We start from the raw sequence: 18,321 nt of genomic DNA, 5'->3' as shown, positions 1-18,321 counted from the left end.
TTTTTTTTCCTGTGATCTAGAAAGATGCAAGAAATCATTTTGGCTCTTTTGTATTTGGTAAGATTTCCTTTATGGCTTAGAATGTGATTTATTAGAGGAAATTCCATGTACTGTTGAGAAGAATATTTATTACAAAACTATTGTATAGAATATTTTGTAGATTAGTTAACTTACGATACAGCTTAAATCTGAAGTTTCTTTATTGACATTTTGTTGTTGTTTGGATGAACTATCTATTGATAGAGCAGGGTATTAAAATCATCCACTATTATTGTATCTGGACCTATTGAATCCTTTACTTCTAGCAGTTTTGTTTTTATAAATTGGGTGTAGCAATGTTCAGTGAAAATATTTATAATTTTTATATCTTCTTGGAAGCTTATTCCTTTTGTTACATTACTATGTGTTGACATTATTTACCTCTCCTGATTATTTGGCTTGATCTTTACATTATCATATATGAGCACAGTTACTGTTTCTTGGTTTGTTTGTTTTTTTTAAACAGAGTGCTGGGGGGGCAGCTTTGTTAGTAGGTATGCTTTTTACAGCAAACATATATGGGGCTATAAAATCTAGTCAGCTAGTCTATGTCTTGCAGTTGGAAAGCTTAGACTATTTACATGTAGGGTTATTATTGAGAAGGGTTTGCTGTTTCCCTGGTTGTTACAAGCATTGTTTGCTGTTGGATGTTTTTCTACTCTGTTCATATTAGGAGTTTCATGATTTACTGAGTTGGACATATTTGATTTCTGGCTTTCACTTGTTCATTTATTCCATTTAGTAAATTTATTCTGTCCTGAGTCCTTATTTTTATTATAGCCTTTCTTCCTCCTCAGTGTGTAGGATTTAAGTTTCTAATGCTGTTTCAGTGGTCATAAATTCTTTTAGTGTATGCCTATCTTTGCAGTCTGTATTTCAACACCAATTTTAAAGGATAACTTAGATTTGGATGGATATTGGTTGGTAGCTATTTCTTTTGGGGACTTGAACTATATCAGTTATTGGTTTCCTGGATTTTAGAGTTTCTGCTGAGAGAACTGATGTTATTCTGTTGTATTTACCTTTTTAAGTGTTCGTGCTTTTCTTTTGCAATTTTCAGTATTATTGGAATTTTAACTACAATGTGTTGCAGAGAGATTCTTTTCTGTTCATGTTTGTTTGAGGTTCTAAATGCTTCTTGTGCCAGGGTGCCCTTATCCTCCCCTAGATTTGAGAAATTTTCTGCTATAATTTTAATTATTAGGTTTCTATTCCTATGATTTGCACCTCAACTCTTTTTTTAAACACTACGGATTCTTAAGTTTGGTCTCTTGATGATGTCACTGAGTTCTTAAAAGCTGTGGTTATATAGGGCTGGAGAGATGGCCCAGCAGTTAAAGGCACTTATTGCTCTTACAGAAGACCCAGGTTTGGTTCCCAGCATCCACATGGTAGCTAATAACTGCCTTATGTCTAGTTCCAGGGAACCCACAAGCATCAGGACGTATGTGGTACATATAAATGCATACAGGCAAAATACTCATAGACATAAAATAAAATAAAAATAAATCTTTAAAATTGTGGTCATAACTGTTGACTACTTTTTTCTTTATTGATGCCTGAATATAGTGTTTCCTTCACCTTGTCCTCTGTGTTATTTTTTTCCTGCTGCTACTTGCTGTAGTACGTTGGTGATGCTTTCCAGTATGTTTATTTGACTAACTGAGCTTTTAACTTTTTTGCTTAATTTTTTTTCAAAATTGGAATCTCCTTGTTTAATTTATCATTCATGTTGCTGATTTTCTTACATGGGTCCTAAATTGTATTTCTTCATTCACTAAACTGTTTGAATCCTTTTTGAAGACATTGATCATTTTTCAAAGTAGACTTTGAATTCTTTGTCTGGCACTCTGTCATTTCAGTATCTTTGGATTTGGTTATTACAGAGTTAGGGTCTTTTGGAGGAGCAGTATTACCTTACTTTTTCATTTTTGTTGTTTCTGTGTTGAGATTGATCTCCCTTCTGCTTTTTCCAAATTCTTCTTTAGTGACCAATCTTTACTTGAGTGCTCAATCCCTTGAATCACTCAGAGAAGAGAAAACAAACTCCTGTTGATAGCAACAACACCAACCTAACCACATACAGAATACAGTTAAAATTAGTTAAAGCCAATCAGTATATCACCAGAGAACACAGAAAAGAAACTATTGGGCTGAGGAGATGACTCAGTTGGTAAATGCCATGCAAGCATGAAGACGGAGCTCATATCCCCAGGACCTACATAAAAGCCAGGTGCAGTGGTGTGCATCTGTAACTGTGGTGCTGGGGTGGAAGGCAGGGACTGGAGGATTCCTGGGATTCACTATTCAACCAGCTTAGCCAAAACATGAGCTCCAGGTTCAGTGAGACCTTGTCTCAAAAAATAAGGTAGAGAGTGACTGAGGAAGAAATCTGATGCTGACCTGTGGCCTTCACAAAAATGCATATATATCACACACATCTGCATATACATCACACACATGCACATATACATCACACAGAGAAGCTAGAAAAAAATTACATAGCATGAGATAAAAAACTTAACAATAAGGTGAAAGTAATTCTAATGAATGAATAAAATTGAGGCAATTAAAGGAGAATAAGAAATAAAAAGCAAAGTTAGAAGAAATGCAAAGAAGAGGAATGTTAGGAAAATGGACAGAAAAGAGCTCCAGATGAAAAGATTTTGATTAGGCGATGGAGAGATGACTTAGCAGTTAAGAGCACTGGTTGCTCTTGCAGAGGACCCAGGTTCAATTTCCAGCACCCACATGACATCTAACAACCACTTGCAACTCCAGTTCCAGGGGATCCAATGCCTTCTTCTGACTTCTGAGGGCATTGCACAACATGGGTGCACTTACACACCTGGCAGGCAATACACTCATATGCATAAAAAATATAAATAAAATATTTTAAAGGTTTTGATTAAATCATAAAATATGCAAATAAAATTAAACATAATAAAAATGAAAACACAAAAGTTGTTTAAAAATAAAATGAAAACAGTGCTAAAAAGAAAAAAAGGGGAAGAAAGAATTTTTAAAAATTATTTATTTAATAACCACATACTTAGAAGAAGCATTTCATTACAACAGCATTGACATATTCAATAACAATATCCAGAGCTAAGATGCATCTCTTTCAAAATTGGCTGTAAATTTTTAGGTTTACAGTTAAGTTAATACAGTTATAAATTAAAACCCTATAAGACATAAAATTAGCCGGGCATGGTGGTGCACGCCTTTAATCCCAACACTCAGGAGGCAGAGTCAGGTGGATCTCTGTGAGTTCAAGGCCAGCCTGGTCTACATAGTGCGTTCCAGGACAGCTGGAGCTACAGGGGGACCCTGTCTCAAAAAAAAAAAAAAAAAAAAAAAACACCAAAAAAACAAAACAAAACAAAAAAACAAAACATAAAATTAAATGAGGTTTTAACCTTTAAAAAAGATCTCCATTTCATTATTAAAATATACAGTTTCATACAGATAACTTCATTTTTAGTGCAATTAATGCTAAGATGTTTGCACATGTGTTTCTAATCGCTATATATCTGATTATTTTTAGTCAAGGTCAGTTACTTTCTGAGCTCCTTGGCATCTGAGTGTGGATATAAAGTCATCAGGTAGATTTCAGTGGTAATGTTTTTCACATCTACATTAAGGAGCAAAGTTTTATGCTTTGAAGAATTATTATTTTTAATTTTTTTTAAAATTTAATAACCACATGATTAGAAGAAACATTTCATTACAGCTTTAACATATTGAGTAACACACTCCAGAGCAAGGATATCTCTCTTTCAAAAGTGGCTGTAAATTTTTAGGTTCACAACTGAATTGATACAGTTACATAATATTAAACTCAGTATAAACTCTGTAAGATATAAAGTTGAATGAGTTTTTACCCTTTAAAGAAGATCTCCATTTCATTTTAAAATATGCTGTTTCCTACATTTTAAATGCTATTAACACTTAGATGTTTGCACATGTGTTTCTAATCGCTATATATCTGATTATTTTTAGTCAAGGTCAGTTACTTTCTGAGCTCCTTGGCATCTGAGTGTGGATATAAAGTCATCAGGTAGATTTCACTGGTAATGTTTATCACCTCTACTATTTAACATGAAGTAAATTTTTATGCTTCCTCCTCAAATATGTCTTTTCTTTTAAATTTGTTGATTTTTCTGTGTGTATATCATACAGAATATCCCATACAATCTTATTCATCTATATACCCACTTCCCAAATGGCACCCTCCCATAGCCTCCTCCCTCCCACATACTCTGTCATCCCTATTACTGTCCTCTGTGTTGTTGACACCCCCAGCCAATTTCCAGTGGTTGTCTATCTCCTGAATCTAGTCAGCCTATCTAGAGATTATCAGCTATTCCTCATCTAGCAGCAATCAGTTGTCAATATTCTTTTGCAAAAAATTGGGGTCTGCCGTTCATTTTCCCAGTTCTATGCTGGGTTACTGTCTGGGAGTCTATTGCACCACCTTGGCCAATAACTCAAAGGAAGGTATCGCCTGTCTGGCATTGTTTCTTGTTATGTAGCCTTTAGCTGTACATATGGACTCTTAAAAATTATACAGGCCCCATTAATTTTTGGTTATACTTTCCTTTTGGGTTTTTAAGACTCTACAGTTGGCCCAGATAAAACAATTTATTTTTACTCTTAGGGTCGTTTGAGGATCTGTTTCTCAGGGGTCACATGGGCTTGGGAGGAGCCCCTAGCTCCTTTCTTTTACCAGTTCCGTCTATGTGAAGATAAGTCAAAGGTCCTACTCGACCATGCCTGGCTTCGCTTGGAAGCATGGAGGAAATGTTTTATAAATTATTATAGCATCTTTCAGGTTCCTATGCTATGGAATTTGCCAGGTGAAGGGGAGGTCAGTTGAAGCTGGACTCTGTTGTCTTCCTTAACATTTAGATTGATTGCTGAGCCTAGGCCAGTACAGAGTCACTTGTCCATGAGGGCTGCATTTTCCTACTTGGAACTGCTGCTGGCCACACATCTTCGCAGCCTGGTTCTCAGTGGCTGCAGACAGCCTCTCATCTGCTAATTCTGAGCTTGCTGATGTCTGTGTTAAATGCATCCGGGAGAGGTAGAAGCAAGCAGAGCATTCAGACCTCCAAGTGGAGGACTAGGCTCATTGTTTCAGTGAACTGCCAAGAGGCATCTAAATCAAATGGCCTGCTGCGTCTGAGCTTCAGTCTTCAGACCCACCCACATTAAGCCATGTGAGTGGGCGGAGCTCCAGATTCCAAGCAGTCAGCTGGCCACCGATTCAGAGCTACTAGCCTCTGCTGTTGCTCTCTGGCAATGAGTTTTCCTCCTCACCACAGGTAGCAGGGTCACCAACTGCTGTGTCCTGAAGCCAGCTTCTTCATGTCCATGGCCACCTCTCCCCTTCCTTGCAACTGCCTCTTGTGGCCATCTCCCACCTAGTCACTGTCAGGGTGACAGGTCCTCAGGCTCCTTGACTTGTTATTGTTCCTTGTTTTCACATTCCCAGAGAATCTCAGTCTCCAGCAGTAGCCCCCCTCTCAAGATGGTACCTGATTCAAGTATCATGGAGTGGGAGCATTGGGTTCCTTTTCCAATGCCGACCTGCCACACACAAAAGGGACTATATGTGTCATGCCACCCACCCCCACAGGAATTCTTAAGAGAACTATGGACTTTTCCTATGGCTGGAACTGCTAGTCTGTTTCACCAGAGCTGCCTGACTTTACCCTGTGCAGCTGTTGCTCGACTTCCCTTATCTCAGGGAGCTGGGCTGGGAGCCACTCCTGGGCTATTTTCTACACATGGCCTGTAGCCTTTGTTTTTCTGCCTTTCACATGTCCTGTCACGTTTTTGTGACTCCCAGTACTCCTCCTTTTCAGAATAGATCTGTCATTTGTTACTCTTACTCAGGCACACACAGGTTTCTCCTAATATACCATCTTACCCCAACAACTCTACTTTCCTTTCTAGAATGTTTTTCTAAACCTTATGAGCATACTGTTTGGTTCTTTCTTTGTGTACTTAGAAATATATTACAGGGAGAGAGCATCCCTTATCTGTGAAGCAAAAATTCTAATTGCTCCAAAATCTTTTTGTGTGTTGGAATTTTAGATTAGGGATCCTTAACTGTTGTAGACTACAGATATTCCAAAACCATCATTCAGGCCTGAAACACTTATGTCCCAAGCATTTTGGATAAGGTACACTCAAATCATATAAACATATTTCATAAATCTGAAGTTTTTAAAAATTTTTGTTTATTGGATTTTTGTGCATTTCATATAGAATATCTTAATCAATCTTAATCATCATTATACCCTCATCCCCACTGGCACCCTCCTTTGCCCTCCTCCCCCAGTGGAATTCATATATTTGGTCATTTGTGTTAAGGCCTATTTGTCAAGCTAGTATCCCCAGACGTTCCTCAGTGCAAGTTCATCTACTAAGGTCTAGCCAGCTTACCTAGAGTCCCTCACTTCAGGAGGATCAGTTCTTCCTCACCTAGCAGTAATTGGTTGCCAGTATTTCTTCAGCTAAGATTGGGTATGCTGTCCATTTCCCTAGTTTATGTTGGGCTTTTGTTTGCTTGAGTTTAGATGACTTGTGTATGCTGACATCATTTCTGTAGATTCATATGAGCAGGGTCCCAGGAGCTTGTAGGATGCTATTTCCGTATGGTTATGTACCTCCTCCCTGGCTCTTACAATCATTCATCCCCCTCTTCCACAATGGTCCCCGAGCCCGGGGTAGGTGAAGTTTAATATAGGAGTCCTGTCCAAGAACCAGTATTCTGCAGACTCTTAATCTCTATGCTTTGACCGTTTGTGACCTTTTGTGTTCCTGGCCCTCTGCTGCATGAAGGAGCTTCATTAATGAGAACTGAGAGATTCATTAGTGTCCTCTTTACCCCTGTTCTATATCCCGCAAGCCTTAGGTGTAGAGGTTGCATTGTACATGTGTCACGTAGGTCTGGGCAATTCATAGACAATGTCCATGTGTGACCAGCTGTAGTACTTGGTAGTAGTCCCTGTCTGGTGCAAAAGAAGCTTCTTTGATGAGTGGTCACTGGGATATTTGTCTGTAAATATAAGGATACATATTTTGTACATAGTAAGAAATTATATTACTCTAGGGATATGACAGTCTTGGGGTTTTCTCTAAGATCTATGACCTCTCCAGCCATGTTTATTTCATTATGTTTATAGTACCACACTTGAGTTTCCTCCCACAGAATGGGCTTTTAGTCCAATTAGGTAGCTGTTGATTGCCTCCAAGATTAAAAAAAAAAAAAAAAAAAAAAAGTACAACTACTTCATCAATGTCGTATGCTGTGCTGGCCACTGATATGGTTATTTGATCTTGAAACTGCTGTTGGACCATCAGTTGATGTTTTCCCTTGGCACCCTTATAGCGCTCTCCAAAGCTATGAGAGCTAGCCTTCAGGGGAAGAGGCTTCCAGGCTTCCAGGTCAGTTCCAGGTCCATTGGTCCAAATCTTGTGTCCAAAGTATGTTCTGTCTTCAGCAATAGGGTCTCACTTTCAAGTTTGTGAGGCAACCAAGGACTGTGGCAATAACCTGTGTAATTTTGGGAGTCTCTTGGACCACCCTGGTCAACAAGTCAAAGGAATGTTTCTCCTGTCTGGCACTGTTTCTTGTTATGCAGCCTTCAGCTATATACATGGACTCATGTAGAGATATTGCATGTGTAATTTGTCATTAGGTTGTTAGACTAATATGATTCCCTCTGGTTTTTTAAAGCTAGCAGGGCATCATTTATCTCTCCTCTCTCTTTTCCTGTCTAACCTTTCCATAATGGTTTCCCCATTTAAAGTGTCCCCATTTTCCCTGTTCTCCCTTGATAATACCAGTCTGCTGTGGTCCCACCTCTCTTGTGCTTCTTCTTTCCCTTTATCCTCAAGGTTCTTTGTATAACCCTCCCTCCCACCTCTGATTTAAATACCCTCATTTTTATCCATTTCTCCCTTAGTAACACCTGCCTCCTACTGCTCTTCTCTCTCAGGTTCTTTCTTTCCCTTTACCTCCCTGGTTCCTTTCTGTTATCCTGGTTCCTGCAGTTCTATCTGGATATTTGCTAGGCTGGCCTAGGGAATTCAAGGCAAGTTGGGATTTCAGACAGCCTGGGTAGAAGGCTGGTGTCAGGTGTGCAAAGGATAGTTGGGGGTGGGGACAACCTGTGAAGGCTCTAAGAAACTAGACTGAAGGAGTGAGCTGGTCTGGATGTAGGAGATCAGGACACATTGGGTGGGCATGGACCAAGAGGGTAGTCCAAAGATCTGGGGTACTAAGAGCAAAAGTAGGCCTGTGCCCAAGGCTAGAAGGAGAACAGGATGTGGGGTTGGCGAGATTGGATTTGCTCAGGTTGTCCTTTCTAAAGTTTTTAAATGACTTCCTGAATTTACTGTTAAGTTGTGCCTTAAGTTCTACTGTCATTTACATTGGCATTTCTCAGTTCTATGACTTGCACTGAGATGGTTTTTAGCTTTGTTTTTTATTTTTTCCCTAGTATAAATTCATAGAAATAAATGACTGGACCCAAATGATGTCATGAATCTGAGGTTGTCCACTCTATGCTGTACTGCTTCCAGTATGCAGTGAGATGATTGTCACTGTTCTAGTTTGTCTTCATTTGCTATGACAAAACACACTGACCATACCAACTTGGGGAGGAAAGGGCTCACATATCCCAGGTCACACTTCATCACTGAGGGAACCCAAGGTAGGAACTTAGGGCAGGAACCTGGAGGCAGGAGCTGAAGCACAGACCATGGAGGACCACTACTTACTGGCTTGCTCCCCTGGCCCGTGCTCAGCCTGCTTTCTTATATAATAGATGACCACCTGCCCAGGGGCAGCACTGCCCACAGTGGCCTGGGCCCTCCCACATCACTCAGTTATCAAGAAGATGCTGCACAGACATGGCCACGGAGCAGTTCAATGGAAGCAATCCCAAATGAGGATTCTTCAACCCAGGTGTGTCAAGTTGACAACTCAAACTATCCAGCACTGTCACATCAAGCCAGTGGTGATATTTGAAAGTAGTGAGAAACATTTTTGGCCATAAACCCCTTTCTTTCATATTTCTGTGACCTTCTTTAGTGAAGGAGTCAAGAGCTCCTTTGGAGCTTCCTCTATGTTTTATTACCCTAGTGGTTAATAAGTCTCCAGTTCTGAAAAAGAAATAGGACTAGTGGAAGCCACTAACACTGTAATGGGCCATATTGGTTGTCTACTTGGTTGGATTAAGAAACACCTAGAGGGGGCTGGAGAGATGGCTCAATGGTTAAGAGTACTGGCTGCTCTTGCAAAGGATCCTGTTTGGTTCCCAGCACCTGCATGGTGGCTAACAATTGTCTGTAAGTCCAATTCCAGGGGATCTGACAGTCTCTTCTAACCTCCATGGGCATTACATGCACATGATGCACTTACATTCATGTATGCAAATACTCAGACACATAAAATAAATTTTTTTTAAAAAACATTCAAAAAAAAGAAAGAAAGAAACCAAGAGAATTCCTGAAGCATTCCTGTTGGTCTTTCCATGAAGGTGTTTCCAGAGGGTATTAACTGCAGGGGAAGTCCAATCCTGAATGGGCAGCCCCATCCCATGGTTGTGTCCTAGCCTTCTGCCACCACAGACAAAAACGGGTCCTATTGCTGTGCCTTCCATGCAATGACAGACAGTCTTCCCTGAAGCCTGAGCTCAAATGCACCTTACCTTCAGTTGTTTCCTGACATGTATGTGGTTATAGCAATGAGAAAAGTGACTGGTACACAGTCCTTCTCCCAGGACTGTACCTGGGAACCTAGAAATCATCACTGTTTACTTAGAACTGCTACGCTTGCTTGCAGCTATGAAGCCGTTGGGCTTCAAAGTACAAGATTTTAAGAAACAGGTTAAGATTAAAGACAGCTATTTTGCAGGTAAGAATGCTCTGAAAAAAATGTTACTTCCAGAGCTCTATTTAGGCATCTGTTCTCAGCAGTATTTTTTGTCTTTTAACTAAATTTCACACAGGTAATATATACATAAATAGTAGTGTTTTATTTGCTTTGAATATTTAATATACTAGTATAATGTGTAGTAGAGGAACAATTGATTTTTACCACTCTCCTAAAAAATGTATTCTCGTTATTTTATTATTTATTAAATTTTACTTTATTATTAATATTAGTGTGTGTGTGCATGTATGTATGATGAATGTGTGAGTACAGGTGTGTGTATGTGTGGAGGTCAGAGGAGAGGACAGCTTTTGGAAGTCACTTTTCTCCTTCCACGGTGGGTTCCAGGGACCAAACTGAGGTTGTCAAGCTTGTGTGGCAAAGTGCTTTTACCTGCTGATCCATCTCACCAACCCTTTCACTATTAATTTAAAGAAATGCAGTTCTTTTCAATAGCTATTGAAATAAATGTTCCATGCATTTTACCCATTTAAAGTTATAATTCAGTGGTCTCCTCACAGAGTGGACATTTGGCACCAAAGTTGATTTTAGAGTATTTTCAGACTCCCCAAACCAAACCCTACACCAATTAACTCTTAATCCCCATTTCCTCCCAACCATCCTCCCTGAGCAGTTACCAGTCTACTGTGTCTCTGTGGACTTCCCTATTCCAGGCGGTTCTTACCAAGTGGAACCACAGGATGTGTACCTCTGTTACTAGTTTCTATAGGAGTGTGTTCAACACTTCATTCCTTTTTAAACCAAGTATTACAGCGTGGATGTATTATATTTCACTTATCTATTCATTGGTTGATGGACTTTTGGGGGTTTTGTTTGGCCGTTATGAGTACTCAGTACAAGTATTTGTGTGTGAATGCCGCCATCTTTTACATTTTTCTTTTCCTTTTAGTGTCTTTCTCGAGAAGCAGGTGGAAGCATGAGCATTCAGTTTCTTGGCACAGTGGTAAGTACAAAAAGTACTGTGTATGCTTATAACCTCACCTGGCTTTCTCCTATGCATTTCTACCTGATCCATTATGGTTTTGTTTTTTTTTTTATCAAATAGAGATGCCTCTGTGTGAGAAGCAGGATCCTTAACATGTTAAAGAGGCTTCTGTGATGGGACTATTTAGTCCTTTATTTTTTTTAGGTCTTTTTGAGACAGGGTCTCCCTGTACTGCCTGCTGGAATCAAAGGTGTGCGATACCATGCCCGCCCTCTATCTCATTCTTTTTGAGGGTATTTAGTACTTCTTATCAGACAGGAAATACTACTTAAAACTAATAAAAACAAGAGTATATTACACAAAAATACTTTCAAAAATAAAGAATTTGACTTCTTTGTCCAAGAAGTCAAAGGACTTCTTTCTAGTTTTATGAAGTCTTTTTATATCCACCTTCAAAATGAAGGTGAATGATAATTTAGTAACTTCGTTTTTCACGTCAGTCCTATTATATATGGCTGTGCAGTGCTTCTAAGCATCATTCTAATGGAGCTATATTTAACATTCTGATGGGTAGAGGTGATAACTTTGAATTCCAGTTGTTAGGCGTTTATTCCATTTTCTTCTTTTTTGGCTTTTTAAAAAAATTATTTTCAAGCATGTCTAAGGTATTTTTAAATGTGTAAGATGTATCTCTTCAGAAATTGAATCCAATCTTTGAATAATTGACTTGTTACAGGCCTTTGTTCCTTCCTGTCTCATAGGACCCCTCCCATTGCATGTCACAGCGCTGTGTATTCTCTCTGGGGTCAGTTATGATCATCTCAGTTATTTAACTTTATCTGCTAATGGGGGTTACTTGCTTAGTTGTTACTGTTTTTACATATGTTTACAATTGTCATTGGTACTAGTTATAATTTTCAGAAAATTTTATTTAAAAGACATACTTTGAAATTTTTTTCATTCCTCTATTGCCATTGTATTTGAGCATTCCACTATGTCCACTTATTAGGTATGATTTGTGATATGCAGCACTCCTGTTCATGTCCTGTAGGCACCATGTTCACAGTGTACATAATGCACGAAGAGTAGTTCCTGTGGTAGTGCCAGTTTATTGAGAGTATTAGAGAAGCCTGTGGCTCAGATAAAAACAAATGGCAACTTTGTAGCAGTGAGATGTGGATATTTATATATTACTCCTTTGTTATAGGGAGGTGTTTAGTTTATGGATGTATAGTGTACATATGGTAGTATGTGTAGGCAGGCATTGGTCAATGTAACCCAAACTTTAAGTATTGAACCTCAGGCTTATGGTCATTCTTTTCTGGCTAATAAATATATATTTCTTGTAAACAAAAATTTAATATTATTGAAATATATGTCATAAGAAGTTGTATTAAACCCAGTAGGAAATGTTTATTGGTGTGTGTGTGTGTGTGTGTGTGTGTGTGTGTGTGTGTGTGTGTGTGTGTAGAAAAAGAGCAAAAGAAATTTGTTTTAAGGAGTTGGTTCACACACTTGTGGAAGCTTTGCAAATACCCAATCTTCAGGGTATGCCAGTAGGCTGGTGACTTAGGTAAAAAGTCACAGTTCAAGTTCAAAGGTAGACTTAAATTCCTTCTGCTTGTTGATAGGTGTTTTCCATCAAGTCCTTCAACTGATTAGATGAAGCCCACCTAGCTGTGCAGGGTGATCTGCCTTCTTAGAACTCTGCTGATATAAATGTTCCTCTCCTCTAAAATATATCTTCAGAGAAATACCTAAGATAACACTTGGTCAAATATCTGGGTAATGTGGCTTTGCTTTGCTAAGATGACCCATAAAATTAATCATCATAGAAGTATGTATAACATCTTCTAGAAGTTTTTGAGTTATTGACAATAGCTCTCTTCTTCTAGAAAAGAATGCCACACCTCCTCTGCAGCAGGGTTTCTTGGACATCTCTCTGTGTCAGTACATAAAGACTTGTCTCATCCCTTTTTTTTTTTTTTTTAGTGTTTTTGAGACAAGGTCTCCCTGTAGCCCCAGCTGGCCTGGAACTCACTGTGTAGACCAGGCTGGCCTTGAACTCACAGAGGTCCGCCTGCCTCTGCCTCCTGAGTGCTGGGATTAAAGGTGTGCCACCACACCTGGATTATTTTGTTTTGTTGAAACAAGGTATCACAATGTAGCCCTAGCTACCTAGCTGGCCTGGAACTTGCTATGAAGACCAGGCTGGCCTTGAAAACAAGGTTTTTCTTTTTTTTTATTTTAAAATTTTCCTATTTATTATTATTTTTTATGTGAATGAATATATAGTGTATTGCCTGCATGCAAGTCCATCTGTGTCTTGCAATGCCCTCAGAGGTCAGAAGAGGGTGGTCACATCCCCTGGAACTGGAGTTACAGATGGTTGTTAGCTGCCATGTGGATGCTGGGATTCGAACCTGGGTCTTTTGCATCAACAGCCAATGCTCTTAACTGCTGAGCCATCTCTCCAGCATTATCCTTTTTCTTTAGCAATCATCACATCTGACATGTGACTGTATTTCACTTTTTGATTCATTTTCTTGCCCACTGGATTGTAGAAGACCCACAAGCATAGGATATTTTTATATCTTTTACAAGTTCCGAATAAGTTCCAGTGTGTAATATGCATTCAATAAATATTGTCCAGGATGGGGCTTAAGTATTAGTCTTGAAAATGAGAAGTGAAGAAAGCGTTTATAGAAACAAATGGATCGAAAACAAGCGTGGGGGTCTCTTTGAACCTTAGGAATGAACTTGTGTGTCTGCCTTAGATAAGAGATGTGTGCAGATGTGTGCATCAGAGCAGAGAGTACAGCTGCCCAGGGTTTCCCATCCTGTCAGTGGGCAGAGCCAAGAAGAATACACAAGTGTATCCACTCTCAGTCCTATACTCACTCCACTGGGAAATGCCATTTCATTTTAATTCCTTTTCATTCAGGCACCAAAACATACCTAAAACACACACACACACACACACACACACACACACACACACACACGGAGAGTCCTTTCTAAATAGTTACCAAGAAGAAAGGAGAATTTCATGGAGTTAACCCTCCCCCTCTGCCCCTATTTCTGAAAGCTCTATAGCGCTGGGTCCACTCTCTTTATGCAGAGTGAATGTCAGGTGTGTGCACAATGTCTGGAGTAATCACTGTTTCTTCTAAAATCACAATAGTGGCTTGGATGGCCCATGGAGTCTGTTGTATTGGATTTTCTGTATTAGCAACAATGGAGGATTAGAATGGAAGTGGACTGAAGAGCGTGGACTGTTGCAAGTACAGATTGCTTTCAAGCTCCTGTGCACTGCTGCCTCAGTGGAGTACCCAGAGCAGATGTTTGTAGGACACAGGCCAGGAGCAGCTGTGGCATCCAACAGGCCACACTTCCCAAGGATGCAGTGGTTTTTCTGAGAATCTTTGTTAAGTTTTATGACCAAGTTGGTTGTTTTGGATTTATTTTTTTGAATACTGATAAACATGGCCTTCAGTGTTCAAAGAAGAGTTTAATTTTAGACCAAGAGAAATACTTTCTTTATAGCACTGAGATTTAAAATTAGTATCTGTTTTCAACTTAGAGAAGGTACAGGTTGAAAAATAACTGATATCACTTTTTTTTTTACTCACTCTGAGCTTTCATTACCACTCATTACTTTTAAAAACTTGCTTTATTAGAAATTATACTGTAGGAATACTGTCTTGCACACAATATGGACAGAATCTGGACTAATGACTTTTACTTAACCTTGCACCAAAAAGCTACCATTTTATAATGTGAACAAGCTCACTGAGCCTTGTTCTTTTCTGGCCTGAGCACCTGACTTTGATCCCTCAGGACCTCACATTGCTCTCCACCCAAGATAGTGAATGTGAGTGTGCTTGAATTAGCATATCAAAGTGCTAGTAGCAACATACTCATATTTGTATTCTCATTGAAGACTGTGAGAATAGTTGAGGTGTATGGTTGACACTGTGTGTGAGCTATTTTAGACTAGGAATCAAAGGGAAACATTCTCTGATAAGATCAGGGTGGATCCAAGTTTGTAGCTCTCAGTTGATGCTGGGGATACTGTTTGAATAAGAATGTGAGTCCAGCTGGGGGACCCAGTACCATGAAATGGTCTCAAGGATCTAACTCTAGAGTTCCAGCCCACTCTTAAAATGCATGCCCTTAATCCCAGCACTCTGGAGGCTGAAGCAGGCAGATCTCTGTGAGATCAAGGCCAGCCTGATCTACAAAGCAAATTCCAGGCTACCTGGAGCTACAGGGAGACCCTGTCTCAAACCAACAAAGAAACATAACAAACAAAAAAACCTAATACTATGAGTTTTCAGGTACAACTATAATGTGACTTAGAAATGCCACATTTTGCAAGTGTTAAATAGTGCACAAAATGTAACTACATATTGCCTTGGTACATTTAAAAGAATATTTCATAGATGTGGTGACACAGGTCTATAATCCCAGCACTCAAGAGGTAGAGGCAAGAAGCATGATGAGTTTGAGGCCAATTTGTTTCAAAAAAATTAACGTCCAGGGATTAGTTGTAAGGTCTTGGGCTGAAACACCCCTACCCCCATCCCCACCCCCACCAAGATGAGAGGGGGCAGAGGGAGGGAGGGGGGAGAGAGAGGAAGGGAGGACTACAACATTTTATAAAACATTTGTAAAATTTAAAGAATAAAAATGAAGACCCATATACCTCCCATGGAGTTTATTTTATTTTTTTTATGTGCATGAGTGTATTGCTTTCATGTGTGTAAGTGCACCCATGTCATGCAAAGCCCACAGAGGTCAGAAGAGGGCATTGGATCCCTTGGAACTAGAGTTATAGACAGTTGTTAGCCACCTTGTGGGTGCTGGGAGTTGAACCCAGGTCCTCTGCAATAGCTCTTAATCACAGTCAGTGCTCTTAACTGCTGAGTCATCACTCCAGCCCAGAGTTTATTTTAAAAATTAAAAATTATCATACTTTTAGGGCTGGGCATTGTGACACGTGCCTTTTATTACAGCACTTGGGAGGCAGAGGCAGACAGATCTCTGTATATGAGGCCAGCCTGGTCTACATAGCACATAGCATGTTCCATGCCAGCCAGTCTGCTAGGGTTATGTAGTGAGAACCTGTCTCCAAAAAAAAAAGAAAAGAAAAAGACTATACTTTGGAAAAATCAGTTCCTAATTCCCGTGTGCGCCCCCTTAACCCTGCCACCCCACCTTCATGGGAAACTTCTTTACTTCTTTATTTTGTATTTATTATTTCTTTCTTTATCTTGTTTCCACGCATTTTATATAGTTGGATTCCTAAATAATGAACAGTTTTGTTTTTGCTTGCTTAACTTGATAGACCTGTAATTCTATAATCACTCTGATGTTCTTTTTGTTGTGCTGTTTGTGAGACTCACGTGCATTGCACGTGGCTACAGTTCACAGCAATATAGGATGCTGCGGTGATATATTAGCCTGCTGTTGATGAGCAATTGCATGACTCCCAGTTGTTGTTTTAAAGCCTTTCTGTGAATGGGTACCTATGTCCTAGGGCACACATCAAATGGAGCTGCATAAATATATGGTTTTAGCCTGCTTATGTGTGGTATGGGTTCTTGCTTGTTGTTTTTGTGGTGTTGTGGATTAAGCCTGGAACACTACTCCTGAGCTACATTCCCCACCCCATCATGGATTTTTGATAAGCCAGGAAAGGTTAACTTGGAACCACATGACTAGTACTTATTCTAAGCTACAAGGTAAGACTGTCACAAATTGTGAAGATCTAAGATTTGCCTGGTTTATAGGATGACAGATAAGCCTGCTCCAGCTTTATGGATACTATCGTAGGACTGAGCCTCTGGGGTCAGAAGCAAGGACAGCTGGATTATAAGAACAGTGGCACCATTTACCCAAACCCACATCCCTGAAGTGAGGAAAAGAAGAACAAGACTAGCACACACAGTGGGTGGCCTACAGGGGAGGGACAGGGAGCTCAGGAAACCAGTCTTTATATCAGTCAGTGTAGTTCCAGCCCTGAGTGCTAGAGGCCCATCTTAAGTGCATCACTCCTGTCAGAGATAGTGAAAGGTCAAGTGTGAGCTCTAGGCCCCTTGTGTCTATGTTGGAAGCTGAGTGTGTGACACTGATGTGCTTCTGTAGTCACTGGTTCCTAGGGGAGACATGCTGAGCACTGCCACCCCTCAAGCCTCATTGGACAGAGGCTTCAGAACTGGTTTATGACCACAGCCAAGCCTAGTTTACCTTAGCGTACGACCTGGGAGCCTAAAGAACCATTCCGTTTACAGAACCTTGTGTCCACTTAAATAAATTTCAAATTCATATAAAAGGTATAGACTGAAGATACAGAAGATTTGTTCTGTGTCCTCTGAAACTTTGGCTCAAGATTTTCAACCCAAGCAAAGAGCTTTCCTTTCTGTTTGTGCTGTTTGAACTATAGTAAAAAATGACCAGGTAGTGGTCAAAAGCACAGTAAATTAATGAAATGGGATATTCAGGGCTGATGTCTCTGCCCCTGTTGACCAGAGCAGCACAGCTGACCTGGGTGTGCATATGTTACATATTTTCCTGCTCAGGGTCTGAGCTTCACTAGTCTCCTACTCTCGAAGTGTGGTTTATGGGGCTCTATTAGTTTCCTGTTGCTAATGTCAGAAAATGGCCACACATAGGTAGCCTAGAACAGTAGAGATGTGTTGTTAGTCCTGGAGAAGAAACCTAGAGTCCAAGTATAGCACGGTGGACTCCTCGAGGCTCTTGTGGAGGGGCTAATGACGCCTTTCACCTGGGTTCTGGTAGGCATGGCCTTCCTCGGCGTTCCTTGTTTTGTCGTCCAAACTCCGTTAGTCATGTGGCCTTTTCCCTGTGTCTATGTTCCTTTTTCATTCATGTGGATCCAGGATACCAGTTCCAAGATGTAGGCCTTATCTACCTAATCCAGTAAAAACTCCTAACCACTTACAACTGCAAAAACCCTCATTCCAGGGGCCAGAGAGATGGCTTAGCAGTTATGAGCACTGGCTGCTCTTGCAGAGTACCTGAGTTGGATTCTCAGCAAGCATACAGTGGTGAAAATTGTCCATACCTCCAGTGCCAGGGAATCCAGTGTCCAATTCTGGCCTCTGCAACACTGCATACGCATGGTATATTTACCTCATACAGGTAAAACACTCATACACAGAAAATAAAAATAAATAAATGATTTTTAACCCAGGCGTGGTGGCACATGCCTTTAATTCCAGCATTCCAGGGAGGCAGAGGCAGGCAGATCTTTGTGAGTTCAAGGCTAGCCTGGTCTACATAGCAAGTTCCAGGCCAGCTGGGGCTACAAGGAGACTCTGTTTCAAAAAGACAAAAAATTTAAATAAATACATAAATA

The 18,321-nt window shown here is 40.0% G+C and overlaps 1 protein-coding gene across 1 annotated transcript in view; it reads left to right on the top strand.

Moving 5' to 3' along the window:
* Positions 1-18,321, top strand: part of Pcca (propionyl-CoA carboxylase subunit alpha) — a 448,536-nt gene that overhangs the window by 359,368 nt on the left and 70,847 nt on the right. The window contains exon 20 of the mRNA XM_008832725.3: positions 10,902-10,955. Within this exon, the coding sequence (XP_008830947.1) occupies positions 10,902-10,955 (54 nt within the window). The remainder of the gene's footprint in view (positions 1-10,901; positions 10,956-18,321) is intronic.

The sequence above is a fragment of the Nannospalax galili genome, unplaced genomic scaffold (genome assembly GCF_000622305.1).
Source record: "Nannospalax galili isolate Female #2095 unplaced genomic scaffold, S.galili_v1.0 scaffold1316, whole genome shotgun sequence".
Taxonomy (NCBI): Eukaryota; Metazoa; Chordata; class Mammalia; order Rodentia; family Spalacidae; genus Nannospalax; species Nannospalax galili.
Note: the sequence above shows the minus strand (reverse complement) of the source record. Positions and strands in the feature narration are given on the sequence as shown.